The sequence below is a fragment of the Lagopus muta genome, chromosome 7, assembly GCF_023343835.1.
Source record: "Lagopus muta isolate bLagMut1 chromosome 7, bLagMut1 primary, whole genome shotgun sequence".
In the NCBI taxonomy this organism is placed as follows: Eukaryota; Metazoa; Chordata; class Aves; order Galliformes; family Phasianidae; genus Lagopus; species Lagopus muta.
This window is the reverse complement of record NC_064439.1, coordinates 4,182,445-4,198,421: the sequence shown is the minus strand read 5'-3', so window position 1 is coordinate 4,198,421 and position 15,977 is coordinate 4,182,445. Positions and strand designations below refer to the sequence as shown.

General features: G+C 58.0%; 2 protein-coding genes, 1 long non-coding RNA gene and 1 other non-coding gene across 6 annotated transcripts; all 4 read right to left on the bottom strand.

The window, feature by feature from the left end:
• Positions 1 to 1,377: 1,377 nt before the first annotated feature.
• LOC125695924 (GTPase IMAP family member 6-like) lies at positions 1,378 to 3,395 on the bottom strand. Of its 2 annotated transcripts, none has more exons than XM_048950977.1 (2): positions 3,253 to 3,395; positions 1,378 to 2,751 (listed from the first exon to the last, which is right to left on the bottom strand). In XM_048950977.1, the coding sequence occupies exon 2, from the start codon at positions 2,721 to 2,723 to the stop codon at positions 1,923 to 1,925; it is 801 nt and encodes a 266-aa protein (XP_048806934.1). In that variant the 5' UTR covers positions 2,724 to 2,751; positions 3,253 to 3,395; the 3' UTR covers positions 1,378 to 1,922. The 2 variants fall into 2 exon arrangements, with proteins under 2 accessions (XP_048806934.1, XP_048806935.1); XM_048950978.1 differs by having other exon boundaries at positions 3,261 to 3,395.
• Positions 3,396 to 3,965: 570 nt separating this feature from the next.
• Positions 3,966 to 13,196, bottom strand: MYO1G (myosin IG). 2 transcript variants are annotated; one of them, XM_048951804.1, is made up of 22 exons: positions 13,049 to 13,196; positions 12,348 to 12,556; positions 12,176 to 12,269; positions 11,756 to 11,921; positions 11,614 to 11,667; positions 10,924 to 11,019; positions 10,738 to 10,854; positions 9,941 to 10,147; positions 9,722 to 9,867; positions 8,917 to 9,031; positions 8,547 to 8,717; positions 8,400 to 8,470; positions 7,546 to 7,620; positions 7,260 to 7,392; positions 6,683 to 6,849; positions 6,405 to 6,612; positions 5,590 to 5,813; positions 5,361 to 5,505; positions 5,183 to 5,287; positions 4,992 to 5,105; positions 4,469 to 4,623; positions 3,966 to 4,371 (listed from the first exon to the last, which is right to left on the bottom strand). In XM_048951804.1, exons 1-22 carry the CDS (start codon positions 13,141 to 13,143, stop codon positions 4,215 to 4,217), a joined length of 3,024 nt encoding a protein of 1,007 aa, XP_048807761.1. In that variant the 5' UTR covers positions 13,144 to 13,196; the 3' UTR covers positions 3,966 to 4,214. The 2 variants fall into 2 exon arrangements, with proteins under 2 accessions (XP_048807761.1, XP_048807760.1); XM_048951803.1 differs by having other exon boundaries at positions 10,738 to 11,019.
• A 715-nt stretch (positions 13,197 to 13,911) lies between these two features.
• LOC125695917 (uncharacterized) lies at positions 13,912 to 15,973 on the bottom strand. Its single transcript, XR_007378101.1, has 5 exons — positions 15,922 to 15,973; positions 15,484 to 15,536; positions 15,100 to 15,158; positions 14,406 to 14,596; positions 13,912 to 14,249 (listed from the first exon to the last, which is right to left on the bottom strand). It is a non-coding gene; the product is annotated as an uncharacterized LOC125695917 (long non-coding RNA).
• Positions 15,310 to 15,441, bottom strand: LOC125696527 (small nucleolar RNA SNORA9). The gene has a single exon (XR_007378374.1). It is a non-coding gene; the product is annotated as a small nucleolar RNA SNORA9 (small nucleolar RNA).
• Positions 15,974 to 15,977: the final 4 nt, after the last annotated feature.

Below are 15,977 nucleotides of genomic sequence, written 5' to 3'. Positions count from 1 at the left end.
CTGTCTGCCATCATCTCTTGGTCCAGAGCTGACTTGGTCCATATTCTGTTTCAGTCAGTGGAATATCAGAAAGCTACCTTGATAAGGAAGTGTTCAGAGGGTGGTAGGACAGCACATTCTTTCTGAAGAGTGCATTCTTCGTGCATCACCATCGGCTCCCCCATGGCAGCCTGCAGCTCCTCGTTGGCTTCACAGCTCCCCAAAGGGGTCAGAGGGACGACACTGCTGTGTGTTAACAGCTATAGGGCCCAAGGGAATATCAGGGGAGGGCCAGGTGGGGGTGAGGGAAAGGCTCTGCCCCAGAGGGCAGTGGGCATGGCACAGCTGGAGCTCAGGGAGTGGTGGGGCATCACTCACAGACACGAGGTTTGGGTTTGGTGGTGCTGTGTGCAGCCAGGATTTGTGTCCCGATGGGTCCCTTTTCAAGTCTGGACACTGTGGATTCTCTGGAGAAGAGGGCTTGGATGTCCTGTCTGTGTGTGCTAACCACTGGGGGGCACTGAGCAGCGCCCAGAGCCAGCACACACAGCAATGGGCACAACTGAAGCCACAGGAACTCCCAGGGAGAGGTCAGGGAGCTCTTTCCCATCTGTGCATGTGAGCAAGCACTGCACTGGCTGCCCATTGAGGATGTCTTCAGCACCCAATGGGACACAGCCCCGGGCAGTGGATGCTGTGGGACTCCAGTGGGCATTGATGGAGTGGGCGATCTCCAGAGGTACCCACAGCCCCAAGCATTGAGAAGTCTGGGGTCTGGGGGATTGTGGAACTTTTCTCTCCCACCAGGTAAGGAAAACCATGAAGATCACATCAACAGCAAGGAGAATTATACCACCGTTCTGGAGACCGGTTCTGTAAGACACAGAGCTGAAAACCTCCCTTCTTTCCCTGCCAGCTCTGTACAACCCTGTGTGATCCCCCACACGGGGTTCTGTTAAATGGGGCTCGGGGGGATGGGGTGCATAGGGACTGCATACAGCCGTGGAATATGCAGTTGCTCTGGGGGGATGGCAGGTGTCCAAGGGAAAGCTGCCCTTGGAGCCAGAGCCAATGCTATCTCTCCTCGTCATTGTTAGTTTCGCTTTCTACACTTCTTGCAACCAAGTGCATTTACAGGAAAAGCTTGTTTGTGGTACCTTTGGCCTTTACCCGATATTTGCAGTTGGGGCAGGGCACTGCCTGGCTGGGGGCAGGGCTGAGCTGCAGCCCCCAGGCACAGCATAGCCCCCTCTCCCCCGTCCACCCCCCTGCAGGCAGCTCAGCACCACCACGCCATTCACCACCTTCATCTGCCAACGTGGGGCAGGGAGAGGGTTGGAGTAGGAACAGGGTGAGAACTCCTGGGTTGAGATAAAGACAGTTTAATGGGTAAAGCAGAAGCCACATGCAAAAACACAGCAAAACAAGGAATACATGGAGTGCTTCCCATCAGCAGGCACTTGTTCAACCAGCCCCAGGAAAGCCAGGCTCATCATGTGTCTCATTTTGTCGTGAAGACAAATGCCATTAGTCTCAATGTCCCCCTTCCTTCTTTGTCCCCCAGTTTTATCACCGAGCACAATACCATAAAGCATAGGGCATCCCTTAGGTCTGTCCCCTCAGCTCCCTGCGCACCTCCAGCCCTCACCAGCAGGATGGCAGAGCCCTGAGCTCTGTGTGAGCATCACTTGATGGCGACCAGAACATTGGGCTGCTATCACCACGTGTTCCATCACAAATCCAGAATACAGCAATCCATGAGCCCTCAATGAAGAAAATTAACTCTCCCCCAGGCAGCAACATCTCTTTCCCTGGAGATGTTCAACACACAACAGGACACAGCCGTGGGCAGTGGGTGGTGGGGGACCCCAAAGGGCAGGGGTGAAGCTGCTGGCCTGCAGCCCCAAGTGCTCTGTGATTCTGCTGTTTGGGAACTGTGGGATTCATTCCTTCTGTCGGGTAAGGAGAAGTGAGAGAACCACAATCACGACAATGGCAGCCCCCCCAGCAAACATGAGACATTTCCAGTATTTCCTCCAGCAGGGCTGCTTTCTGCTTTTCCTAGCGTCTCTGTACTTCTTCACGTGATACTTCACCTTCTCTTCCGTTAATTGGGGATCCAGGTACATCTCATTGCTGTAGAACTTGCCCTCGTTCTCCTGCATCATTTCCTGGATCTTCCCCATCAGCTGCTGGGCCTGCTGGTCCCGCTCAGCCCCTCCAGCATGGTTGTTGATGCCGCAGTATCTGTTCTCACAGCTCTGGATCACATCACACAGAGCTTTGTTGCCAGTGTATCCCATGTAGTCATGCAGGGACCCGACCACCAGCTCTTCTCCACGGGTGAACACGACAATCGTGTATCCGAGCACGTCGGATCCAAAGATGTCCTGCACGCTCTGCACAGCCTCCTGGTCCTCCTGGGTGAAGCGGCCCAGCTGGGTGACCAGCAGCACCGCGTGGGGGCCTGGGGAGGACAGCCTGATGCAGTGCAAGATTTCTTTGTACACCTGAGCATTGTCATCCCACGAATAGAAGATGTTGGCCGTGTCGATCACCGTGATTTTGCGGCCATTCCAGTGCCCGTCTGCCTTCTGGCAGCTCAGGGTCACCGGCTTGGGGGCCAGCTTGGACTCGAAGGCACATCGCCCCAGAAGGGTGTTCCCTGTAGCACTTCGTCCCCCCCCAGTCTTCCCAACCAGGAGCAGCCGTGTGGCTGAGTCCCCGTTGTCCATGGGCAGCATAGGATCACGTCAGGTGGATGCGGTTATGCTGCGGGGACAAAAGCAGAGGCACGGGGCTCCAGTTAGTGAGGAAATGGTGTGGTGACAGGAACCCATATCGGTGATGGGAGTGCGGCTGGGGCTCAGCTTGGGGCTGAATGTGGGACTGGGGGCTGCCCATGACAGCGCCGACAGATGGGGTCTGTGCTGTGCCTGTGTGGGCATGGGGAGTGGGGAGAGGGCATAGGGGAAAACAGAAAGAGGAAAAAGGAGATGGGGAGAAGGGACAGGGGGAAATGGGGAGGGGAGGAATGGGGAAATGAAGGGAAGGGTAATGAGGAAAATGGGAAGAGGGAGACATAGAAAAGGGGAAAGTGGAAATGGGGAGGGCACAAGAGGAAAAGGGAGAAGGGAAGAGTGATGAATAGGGGCAGGAGAAAAAGGAAAGGGGAGAAGTGGGGTTAAAGTGGAAGAGGGGGAGAGTGGACATTGGGAAAATGGCCAGAGGGGACAAGGGGAGACAAGGGGCAGAGCCAATTCCCTGCCATACCTGGATACCTGGATATGCACCGTGTGTGCTTCAGCCACCAGAGAGTCAGCGGAGCACGGCTCGTCAGTCAGCAGCAGGCTGCAGCCCTGCTGGGTGCGTGTCTGCGTCAGCTCCTGCAGCGGTGGGTGTGACTTCAACACCGCCTGCCCCAGGACAGTTTGGTGTCACGCTCCTCCCAGCAAGCACAGCTGCAGCCCTTCCTGCTCTGTACAACGGAATCGGAATGGGCTGGGTTGGAAAAGGGAGCTCAAAGATCGTCTAGTTCCAACTGCTGCTGTGCACTGGTTGCCACCCACTGGGTCAGGTTGAGCAGGGCCTCATCTGTAGCCTTGAATACCTCCAGGGATGGGGTACCCACACTTCTCTGGGCAGCAGAGTCAGGACCTCAGTGCCCTTTGTGTGAAAAATTTCCCCAATATCTGACCTAAATCTCTCCTCTTTGGGTAGATCACACTCCACCTCCATCCACACCATCCCCACAACCTCCCAACTCCATCCCATCTGCATCCACACCCCACTCCACCTGCAATCCCTTCCCATCCATTCCTGTGCTCCTGCAGCCAGTTTTAGCCTCTGCCTCGGGCTATCACAGACTCCAGCTGTGGGGCAGAGTTCTAGGTTACCCCAACCCCACAGGGGGACCGAAGGGACATGGCCACACTTGGAGAGGCTGCAGGTTTTGCTGAGTAGGAAGGGGACACAACATGCTGCCAGACACTGCCACCAGCTCTTTATTCTCAGTGCACACAAAGGTTTCAGCATTACCTTGCAAGGGGGATGGGGGGATGCTGGGATGGGGGTGATGCCAGCCCTGGGGCTGCTGTGGGGCTGCAGTGGATACACCCAGGCAGAGTCCTGGGCAGACCTAGAGGGGCAGGGCATGGGGCAGGGATGCAGGACACAGCTGTCCCCTGTCACCACAGCACTGGTGGCAGCAGTGGGGGACACGATGTCCACCCCCCTCAGCTCCCAGGCCAGTAGAGCACAAAACCATCGCGACTCTTGCGGAAATCAGGAGCGGCCACATCAGGCTGAGTTTCCACAGTCAGCAATCTCTTGCGCCCACGCAGGCTCAGCTGGATGCGATCGGAGACACGGACCTGCAGCTCCCGCTTGGTCCTGCAAGGACACAGCTTCAGCACGGGGCTGTGGTCACCCTGGGGGGCTGCACTGCCCCCGCCGGGTGCCCCTTGGGGTAGGACTCAGCCGCACTCACGTTCGGCAGTGCTCCAGCAGGACGCCCACCAGCTCGCCCACCCGCTCATCCCCCCGAGGCTGTGTCTTGTGTAGGCAGACAGCCAGGTCATCGTGGTTCTGCGTGTGGAAGACCACCAGCTGCGCCCGGCAGCTCGTCACACTCAGCCCCGTCACCTGCAAGGGTCACCAGGGGGTGTCACAGTGTGGGGACACTGAGACACCTCCATCCCAGGGAGTTTTGCTGTGCCAATGCAGGCAGCTTTACAGCATGGATATGGGGACGATGGAAGAGTCTTCATGCTGGAGAGGGGCAACTAGGCCTCGTGGCATGGACATTGAGACCACCAAGGGTTCCTCACACTGGACAGGGGCAGCTAGACCCAATTGTATGACCATGGGGAGCACCAAGGGATCTTCATGCTGGACAGGGGCAGCTAGATCTTGTCAGGTGGTGATGGGGAGCATGGAGGGGTCTTCCTGTTGGGTCACCAGCTCCCCATGGCAGGTCACCCCCTCTGCCACATGGGTGTGGGGCCACTGACCATGCTGAGCGGCAGCTCCCGCATCACTCGGTACTGCTTCCGGGGCTCCAACTTGTAGAGGTGCTGGTCAGTGATCAGGATGGCACGGTCCCGGCTCTTGTTGAAGCGGTTGATCTGTAGGGCAGAGCTGAGTGAAGAGGCAGAGCCAGGGGATGCCAGTGGAGACACACCGGCCGTGCCGAGACCCTCACCTTGCGGACATGGCTGGTAAAGAGGACAGTGCCAAAGTGCACCTTGTCACGTAGAGCCTGCACGCGGTGGGCGAAGGGCAGTGCCAAGCCTGGGTTCTCGCTGGCCTGTGGGGAGCATGGGGTGAGATGGGGGCACTGAAGGGGGCTTGGGGTCCTGCCATCAGCTCCGTGCCCTTACCGAGGACAGGTAGTCGCGCACCCAGCCCCGCTGGCACCCCCAGTCCTTCCGCAGCCCATGCAGAACCCCCATGGCGGCCACCTTGGCCCGGATCTGCGCCATGTCGGAGGGAGGGATGTTCTTAACGATCTGCCGCGCTCGCCACCTGCGGGATGAGGGCATGAGGCATTTGGGAATCACTGCCATGGTGGACCCCCATGGGCTGGTGACCCCCTGGCTGTGCTCACACCTGCGGAAGAGATGCTGGCTGTTCTCCTGGAAGCGGCCCAGCACAGCCGGTGGCTCCGGCCATGCCAGGCTCTTGCCAAAGTCGGGCATGGAGCGCACGCCCTGGAAGCGCCGTATCAGCTCCAGCAGGTATGCCTTCACCTTGTGCCGCTTGTAGTAGCCCATGATGGCGTAGGCGGCACGCAGGTACCGGCACCGTCGCCGGGCCAGGGCTCCACGCCAAGCCTGCAAGACACCAGTAGTCACGTGGCCCCCCAAAATGCTGACGCTGCCTCAAAATGTGCTTGTGGGACTGGCTGTGTGTCCCACTCCCTCCATGTCCTTGCTCTGGGCTCATGCCCTGATCTGAAGAAACGTGCCAAGTGGTGCCCTGGGTTCAAACTCTGCACCCATGTTGTCACACCCATGCCATGCTCCATGTCACCCTCATGTCACATGCCATACCATGTGCTGTGTCAGCTCCATGCCATGCCCCATACAAAGCTCTACATCATCCCCATACCATGAATCAAGACACCCCCATGTCACCCCCATACGGTGACCCAAGACACCCCCATGTCACACTCATGCCATGCCCCACCACACCCCCATATAACCCCCATGTCACTCCCACGTCATCCTCATGTCACCCCTATGCCATGTCCCTGGCAGTGCTTTGCCCATGCCCATGCTCTGCACCATGCTATGCCCCATCGTGTTGCCCCCATTCCCAGCCTTATGCCTGTCCCCACAACATGCCCACAGCAGCCTGCTGCCCCACTCTCCTCTACTGAGCCCTGTCACAGCCTGGTTGGGGCTGAAACCTACAGCACCCACCTTTTGCAGAAGCAGGACAATAATGGGGATGAGCTGCGCCCGCTCCTGCTCAAGGCAGAAGAGAGTGCGGGGCGTGCGGATGAAGACTTTGGTGTGGCCATAAGCCACATCATCCTGGAAGCCATGCTGCTCCATAAGGGTCTGCGTGGCCTCACGGTCAGTGGCCATCAGGTGGTTGGGCCACGTGTATTCACACGTCATCTTGTACCTGGAGACAACGAGAGTCAACACAATGGGGTGCAAGGGCTGGGGAATCATTGGGGATCCCGGGGCCATACCTCTGCAGGAAGCGGTCATAGGGCTGGCGGTAGGCGAAGCCGGCACGGCGCACACGCACGTTCTCTAACAGCCCCAGATAGGCGACCTGGTGCCGGCACCGCTCCTCGTCAAACAGCACTGGAGACTTCTGGTCATTAGGCTTGATGCAGCGCACATAGTATGGCTCCTGTGGGCACGCAGTGGGGATGTCAATGTGGGGACACGTGGTGGCCCCATTGAGTGGTCCCAAGCCCACAGGTGTCCTGGGCTGAGGATTCCTGGGGCTTGGAGTGCACTGGGCATGGCTGGCACGGGGACGGGGCAATTTGGTGGCTTGGGGATAAAGCCACGTGGCTCATGGACAAACCTGCATGGATCTGGGACATGCTCAACTGGCTTGGGGACCAACAAAACTGGCATGGAGACATGTCTAGCTAGCATAGGAACATCTCTGCTGCATGAGGACATGCCTGACCAGCTTGGGGACATACATGGCCAGTTAAGGAGCATGCCCATTTGGCTTGGGAGCGTATCTTGTTAATACTGGGTCACACCAGGATGGTTTGGCGACATGCAGGACTGCCCTAGGGTCAGTACCTTGGAAGCAAGGTTTTCCACCAGGGCCACAATGGAGTTCTTGAAGAGCGTGGCGGCGGTCAGTGGGCGCTTGGTGACCTCAGTGATGCTCTGCTCACCATCGGGCCACATGGCATGCAGCACAGGGTCCATGCTGGGGACAGAGCTGGTGTGGGGCTGGCAGTGCTGGGCACTGCCCCACTTCCCCACTGCCCCAAGTTTTGCCACCCCACACCCCATAGCAGTGTCTCCCTGGCCATACCCTCAGCCCCCCCCGCTGTGTCCCCTGTCCCTGGATGTTCCCAACCTGTTGTAGAGGAGCCGTTTGAAGTCCTGGAATAGTGTGTCCTTGTTCTTGTCCAGGAAACCTTCCACGGAGTACCTGAGGTGGGGGAACACCTTGCTGGGGGCTCCTCCAGCTACCATTTGGTGCTGGGGGACAGGTTTTGGCACGGAGGCTGATGGAGCCATCAGTGCCATGCCCCTGGCTGTCTCCGCAGAGGTGATTTGTCCCATTGACCCCATGACCCCATACGGATATCCATAGCTCCTGATGGGCGCTCATATCCCCATGGCCCCAAATGATCCCCCCATAGACTCTCATGGTCCCCAAAGGTCTGTGTTCCACTACAACCCCAAACAGTCTCCTCCAGTTCCTCATGAACCCCCACAGCCCAATGGCTTCCCCATGCTCCCATAATGCTCCCCAAGGACCTCTCCAACGTCCAGTGGTCAATCATACACAAGCTAAGACCCTTCACAGTTCTCCAAGGCCTCATAGTTCACCATAGACTCCTATAGACTTCCAAGAAACACTATTACCCCTGGTCATCCCAGATGGTCCTCCATGCTTGCCTAAAGTTCTACATGGTCCCAAGGCCGCCCATGGATGCTCATAGTCCCCACTCACACTCCTAACGGTCTAAATGACACCACCACTCCTGAGTACACCCCCCCAGTTTCCAATGGTTCTCCATGGACCCATGGTCAACCATAAACCCCTAAGAGCCACTAATAGCCCCGTAGTCAACCATAAATCCCAAAAAGACCCCCTACAGCATCATGTCCTCCATGATCCCAAATGGTCCCTCATGTCCTTCCTAAGTCCTCCACGGCCATAAGACCCCCTGTGTTCTCCCCTGGCTCCCCACAGCTCCTCACGTGACATCTCCGGCGTAGTGCTTGATGCGGAAGTCACGATCAAACTCCATGGTCTTGTCGGTGGGGCAGAGCTGGGGAGCAGAGGGTGTCAGGCCCAGCTCCTGGCATCGCCCCCACCTCAATCCCCATCGTTGTCCCAGAAATCACCTTGCGGCTGCTGTAGTGTGGGTGATGGCCCAGGCGGGCATCCATGTTGGCCAGGAAGAGGGCATCAGTGACGGTCCCCACAGCCAAGCAGGCCTCATCCAGCAGCGCCAGGATGCCACGGTGTGGCTGCTCCACCAGCTCCACGATAGGCTCGTTGCTGAAGTACTCAATCTAGGAGGGCAGGGGGCACCCCAGGTTGCCCCCCATGCACCCTCATTTGCCCCCTGGCACCGCGAATCTCACCCTGCCATAAGGTGTTCCCCATGTCCCCTCGTGTTGCTATGTGCCCCTCACGCTGTGTCAGGTGATGACACCTGTATCCCCCCCAGGTCCCTCCCATGTCTTTGCCGTATCCCCATTTCCCCCTCACGTTCTGCCAGGTGATGCCCTCGCGCTGGTACTCCGCCTGCTCCTGCCTCAGGATGAGCTCGATGAAAAGCTGCTGCAGCTTCTCGTTGCAGTAGTTGATGCAGAACTGTTCGAAGCTGGGGCCAGGGGTCAGGTTGGCCACTGTCACCTGGCCCCACACCATGCCCCCTGGCCACCGTGCCATTCTGGTCCCATCTTTCCATATGCCCTTCTCAAATCATCCCATCCAGTTGTGCCTCCCAAGACTTGTGCCCTCCATGCGTCTCTCCTGGGTCCCATCCCCTCTATATTTCCTTCCCAAGCCATCTCTTTGTGTCACTCCTAGGTGTCCCTCTCCCTTCCCCACGTCCTTCCCATCCCCAATCCTTTCCACATGTCCCTTCCAAGCTCTGTCCCATCCATGAGTCCCTCCCAAGTGTCCCCATCCCTTTCACATGTCCTTTCCATCCCCAACATCTTCCATATGTTCCTCCCAAACTCTGTTCCTTCCATACATCCCTCCCAGGCGTCCCCCTGTCCTCTCTACTTGTTCCTCTTGGATCCCTTCCCCTCTGTGTGTCCTTCCCAAGCCATCTCCTCCACGTGTCACTCCCAAGCCCCGTCCCCTCCACGTGCCCCTCCCTGGTGTCTCCTCATCTCAACCGCATCCAACTCATCCCCAGTCCTCTCATGTCCCCTCCAAGTGTCGTCTCCTCCATGTGCCTTTCCCATCCCACAGCTTCTTTACATATACATTCCACCCTATCCACCTGTACCTCCATCCCCATCACATGTCCCATTCCCCGTCCCCTTCCAGCCCGTGTCACCTGTTGGTATCAAAGATCTCGAAGCCATAGATGTCCAGGACTCCGATGACGGTGCTCTTGCCATGCTGCCGGACATCGTAGCCACGTGCGGTGATGCTGGCATTGATGCGCCCTACGATCCATCCAAAGAGCCGCTCGTAGATGGCCTGGGGACAGGGGAACCACGGTCACCTCGGGGGCACGGTGTGGGATGGTGGGACCCTGTTGCCCTCTCCTCACCTTGGCACAGGCATCCCTGCCATAGGCGGCCTCAGTGGGGCTGTGACCCTTCGTGATGAGCTCCCCACCTCCCGTGGCCACGGTGCGGGCCAGCAGTGCCTGGCAGAGCTGCTCCGGTGTTGTTCCTGTCAGCTGGGCCAGCACAGCCAGCTGCTCCACTGCCTCCAGCACCGCCACCTCACCGTCTGCCACGAACCTCACGTTGCCCTGGGAACATCGTAGTGATTGCAGGGGATGGGGGTGGCACCATGCCTGCTGACAGGGCATGGATCGGCAGCCCTGCTATGGGTTGGGGTCCCAAATCACACTCGAGGTGTCCTGGCATCATTGCTTTGGCTGAGCTCAGGCATATGGGGTCATACTGGTTTGCTTTGAGCTGTACTAGTTTGCATTGGGCTGTGCTGGGCCATGATGAATTGTGTTGAGTTGTGCTGCTTCACACCAGGTTATATTGGATTTAATGGGCTGTACTGGTTTGCCTTGGGCTGTGCTGCAGTGCACGGGGCTATACTGGTTTCTGTGGGGCTTACTAGTGCTGGGATGCATGGAACCATACTGGTGCCCAGAGCTACACTGGTCTGCCTGTGGTAATACTGGTGGGGCCATACTGGCCTGCGTGGAGCCATACTCGTCTATCTGGGGTCATACTGGTGGGACCAGACTGGTCTGCATGGGAACATACTGGCGGGGCCATGTTGGTGAGGCTGGGGGCTGTTCAGGTCTGCCTATGGCCATACTGGTGGGGTCATAGTGGTGGGGTCATACTGGTGCCCACGAGGCTTCCCTGGAACTCTCACCAGGTGCAGGATGGCTGCTAGGATGCGTCGCACAGCGCCCACCTCCTCTGGGGTGAAGCCAATGACTGCCATCGCCTCCTCCACCGCCCGGTAGCCACGCACATCATCGCTGTCAGCCTGGAGGAGGCAGGTGAGGGACGGGACCCCCGAGACCCCCATCCCCCCAGCCATCCCTGCCCCACTCACGCTGCCCTGGGTGCCCTGCTGGGTGTAGCAGTATGCAGTGGGATCCCGCTGGAGGTGCAGTGAGGCCAGCAGTGCCTCGGGGGCTCCCAGCAGCAGCTATGGAACAGGGGGACGTCAGCACCCTGCCCTGGGCACCAGGACTCCATGTTCCATCTCAGCTGGCCCTGGCACATCCCAACCTACCCCATTTGGTTCCATTCTGTACTTACTCTGTCCCACCCCATCCCATTCACTCTCATCCCATCCATCATGTTCCATCCCATAGATTCCACACATCCCGTTCCCATCCCATCCATCCCCTCTTCTCCTACCTGTCTCATCCCATCACACCCTATCCCATCCCATTGCAACTTATCCCATCCCATCACAACACATCCCATCTCCATCCCATCCCTACAGAACACACCCCAACCCATCTCATCTCATCTCATCTCATCTCATCTCATCTCATCTCATCTCATCTCATCTCATCTCATCTCATCTCATCTATCTCATCTCATCTCATCTCATCTCATCTCATCTCATCTCATCTCATCTCATCTCATCTCATCTCATCTCATCTCATCTCATCTCATCACAACGTATTCCATCCCAATCCACTGCATCCCATTCCATCATATTCCATCCCATCACAACCCATCCCATTCCATCCCACCCTACTGCAACCCATCCCATCCCATCCCTGCCCACCTGGTAGAAGGAATGGAAGTTCCTCTCTCCTGGCTGCTGCTGGAGGACTCGGGACTGGAAGAGGTGGCAGTGGGTGGGTGTCAGGCAGTGCTATGGGCCAGCCCTCACACAGCAATGCCCTCCCACCCCATGCCCCCTGCACCTTCTCCAGGAGGTAATTGTAGATGTGGCCACCGGTGGGGTCTCCCTTGAAGTCAAAGTTGATGTCCATGTACTTGCCGAAGCGGCTCGAGTTGTCATTGCGATTGGTCTTGGCATTGCCAAAGGCCTCCAGGACGCAGTTGGACTTCAGCAGCACATTTTTCACCCTGCCCAGCACAGCATGGTGTGCCATGGCATGAAGATGTGCCATGGCATGAAGGTGTGCCATGGCATGAAGGTGTGGCACTGCACAGTGCAGCATCCCAGCTCTGAAGCCGATGGATGCAGGATGCAACACCTTTGTGTCCATGGGTTTCCCCAGCTCCCCATATCATCCCCAATGGGCACAATGCCCCCCTGGGGACACCCCGAATGACAGATCTGTGCCCAATCACCCAATTCTCTGTTGGGTTGGACTCACCTCTCCACCTCGGCACGCTGCGTTGGATTGGTGATGGCTGCGATGTACTGCATGATGTACTTGCTGGCCTCCGTCTTGCCAGCCCCGCTCTCACCTGGCAGAGGCAGGAAACGGGCAAGGTGTGCACCCATTGGCACCCAGCTCCGAGGGATGCCCTTCACTTGTCCCCTACCTGAGATGACGATGCAGGTGTCCTTGGCACGGCGCTTCATGGCCTTGTAGGCAGCATCAGCCAAGGCGAAGAGATGCGGCGGACGCTCGTAGAGCTCACGGCCCCGGTACTGCTCCACCACAGAGGGGCCGTACAGCTCCAGAGCCCGGTACGGGTTCATGGCCACCACCACCTCCCCGATGTAGGTGTAGATACGGCCCTTTGAGAACCTGCACACAGGGACGGCAGTGGGACAAGGTGCGTCCCCGTGCTTCATGCTGTGGGGCTATACAGGGCACGAGGGGAGCAGCTCTTCCTGTAGGCAGCACCCATGGGTGCAGGCAGGAAGTGCAGGGCACCAGGGCGGCACACACACCAGGACAGACACACACATGCACATTGTTGTGCACGGTCACGCACACACAACCCAACGCCCACCCAGACACCCCCCACTCAGCTCCAGGGCTGTGCCTCCCTTTCCCTCAACCAGCAGCAGGCTGCTGCCCAGCACAGATGCTTCCTTTTAGGTCAGGGTTTGCACCTCAGGACCATTCCTTGAGCTACAACGAAGGATTTAGGGTCCCCAGGGCTGGTGGCATCCCCATCACCATGCTGCTGAGCACTGCATCCTGGCTGCACCACCCCGCCTCGGCCTCACCCATCCTTATCTCACCCATCCCAACCTCACCCCACCCATCCTGCCTCGCCCTGCATCCCCGTACCGCAGGCGCAGGTTCTCCATGAAGTGCTCCATGGTGACTTCATCCAGCAGGACGAAATCAGCCTTGCCAAACTCGGGGCCCTCCAGCTCCGCCATGCTGCGCCCACCACCCACAAGCACCACTTCCCCCCTCCGTGCTGCTTCCTGCACCTCTGCCCGCCCAAGCAGCGGCGCAGGCGCGCGGGACGTGGGGCCCAGCCCTACTGTCACCTCCCATGGGGAACAGCCTGGTGGTGACAGAACAGGAGACACACAGAAGGGCAGGGTGGGGAATTTGTCCCCACGCTCCAAAGCACTCGGGCACCAGTCCTACAGAGGAGTCTGCACCTCCACATGCCCGCAGTGGGATCATCCACAAGGGCTTGGGACACAAGCTAGGGACGCACGCAGCGCCGTGCTTGCAGCGACGTTACAGTCATTCATCCAGCCCCACACCGCAGCACCCTGAAAGCTGCAAGTCTGTGGGTCGGTGCCTCCACCCACACAGTGGCTGATGAGACAACAGTGACAGCCGTGACAGCCGCTGCGTGCACCAAACACGGTGCTGCTCAGGATACTGAGCACGGTGCAGCCAGGGTGAACTGCTGGCACCACACCCTGGGCACAGAGCCCAGTAAGGACCACAGCAGCCCAGGGCAGGTCCCCCGAGGACATATCCCTGCCCCACAGGCACCAAAACCCAATGTCCTCTCCATGGGATGCACCTTTCTCACCGCCAGCCCTCAGGGCACAGCACTGCGGTGCCGATGGGCTCACAGAAACCCCACGAGGTGCAGCAGCACAGATGCCTGGGGACAGCCTCAAGCCCCCGTTTCCCTATCCAGGAGCAACAACAGGAGCCTACAGCTGTGAAAATACCAGAGATTTGTATTTATTGATGTGACATGTGCTTGTACAGCAGTAAATACAAGCAATTGTACCCCCAAAATATCAGTACACAGCCAACACTCCTCATCAGCACTGGGTGCTCTGGAGAGCAGAAGCCCCCACTGCTGACTCCTGTTCCAAGGCTGGGGAAATGCACCCAAATCCTCTCCTCTTCCTCAGGAAACTTCTTGTGGGCCCATCCTGCTCTGAGCAGCTCCTCACCGCACCGCAGAGCACACAGGCAAGTTGGGGACTTCCAGTTGTGGCTGTTCACCCAGGGTTCCCAGCTGCACTGGGCTCGCACACTTCATGCTGGGCACTCAGCACCGTTTCACCTGAAGATAAAGCACAAAGAGCTGCATTAATCACAGAGACAAGGAGGTTTCATTGCCCTGCAGCCCCACTCAGGTGGCTTTTACTCTTGTCTCTGGTGTACATCCTATTTGTAGAGTGAACTGCAAGCACTCAGGAAGCCCCTAGGCTTGTCTTACCTTCATGTGATCCAGCAGAGCATCACCCGTGAGCTCAGATTTCTTCTAAATGCAGCTTCAGATGCAGCTTCACAGCTTCAGCACAAAGAACTGAGTGGCAGTTGCAGGCAGCTCTGTGGGGCCCAGCAGAAACCCCAAGACAGGGCTGGAACCATCAGAGGTAGCACTCCTTTCAACCAGGATTTAAAGACCTGTGGCAGAAGTATCAGTGAGTGAAAGAGCAGGCAGGGTGAGTGCTGCCCTGAGGGTCCACAGTTCTATTGGCCTCCCTGCGGTGTAGGGGAAGACCAAGAAGATCTAGAGCTGCAGAAATAGCCATACTATGCTGGGAGGTTCGTGGCAATGAGAGAGACCTGCAGTGTATGGTGAGTAAGCCTTGCTGGAGAAGGGCTGAGGGGAAGCCCTGCAGCCATCTGCACTCACTGCACCTAGCAATGGAGTAGGCAGAGCAGGGAGTGAATAACACTGCAACAAAGGGAGAAGAGCTTCAGAGCACATGGCCTCACATCACTGCCCCATTAGCTGCAGGAAAGGAAGTAGCCCAGCTGCATCCCTGTGCTGCAGCTCTCAGCCCTGAGGGACTCACTGATGAGGGCCAAAGAGGAAACAAGGCACTGAAGCTACTTGATTATGCAAAGTATGACTAATCATGGCAGAATGAAAAAACCCCTGCAGAGCCACCCAGTGAACATACCTGCCTGCTCCCTGCAGCATCGGGTGTCCGTCTCGACCATCAGACAGGGGAACTGCAAGCTGAGAAGAACAGTATTGTTACAAAATAGAATCACAGAATTGTAGGGGTTGGAAGGGACCTCCAGAGATCATCGAGTCCAACCCCCCAAAGAACAGAGGAAGGAAGAAAGCAGCTCTACAAGTCCAGGAGAGAAACAGGAGCTGGGGGACAGAGTGTATGGAGTTTCTATAGCCTCCCCCTGAGAGACAGAAGAAGGCCTCAAACCACCCCAGGGCTGCTCTGGCAAGCGCTGCAGGAATGGATGGGGCCACAGCAGGCCCCACCATGCTGGAAGCCTTGCGGGGCACAGCTGAAGGCAAGTATTCCAACGTTCCCCTTTCGTACCTTTAGGGCCGAGGCACGCAGCACAGGAAACAGAAGAGAAGAAACGGCGGGCACTGTGGGGAAAAAACAGCACAAGTCGGGAGGAGCAGCTCTAAGACACGCCTGCTTTCTCTAAGGACTGGGATCGCTTAGCAATCGCTAATAATCGTGCAGACGTTCGGTGCGGCCGTGGGATCCACGTGGGCTCCCTCGCCCGCGCACGGATACAGCCGCATCACCCCTCGGGCACGGCTGACCCACCAGACTAAGAACACACCCAGGCCCCACGGTGCAGACCCAGACAGCCCGAGCCCGCCCCTCCTAGCGCATATCGCACCCCAGGTGACTGAGGTGAGCAGTGTTCAGAGAAATCCACCTCTCGTACGCCTCCACCGCGCCTCCCAGACCCGCCAGACGGCGGATGGTGACGGATAGCGACAGACCGCACCGCACACCTACCCGCCATCACCTCCATGCTCGAGAGGGCCGTCGCCGATGAATGACGTCAGCACTCC

Coding starts and splice junctions, on each gene's coding strand:
- LOC125695924 (XM_048950977.1), bottom strand. CDS start 2,723: ATGCTGCCCATGGACAACGGGGACTCAGCCACACGGCTGCTCCTGGTT.
- MYO1G (XM_048951803.1), bottom strand. CDS start 13,143: ATGGCGGAGCTGGAGGGCCCCGAGTTTGGCAAGGCTGATTTCGTCCTG. Junction 7,621..8,399: donor CACTACGCCGGAGATGTCAC/GTGAGGAGCTGT, acceptor CCCCCACCTCAG/GTACTCCGTGGAAGGTTTCC. Junction 5,814..6,404: donor TTGTCCTGCTTCTGCAAAAG/GTGGGTGCTGTA, acceptor GGTGTCTTGCAG/GCTTGGCGTGGAGCCCTGGC.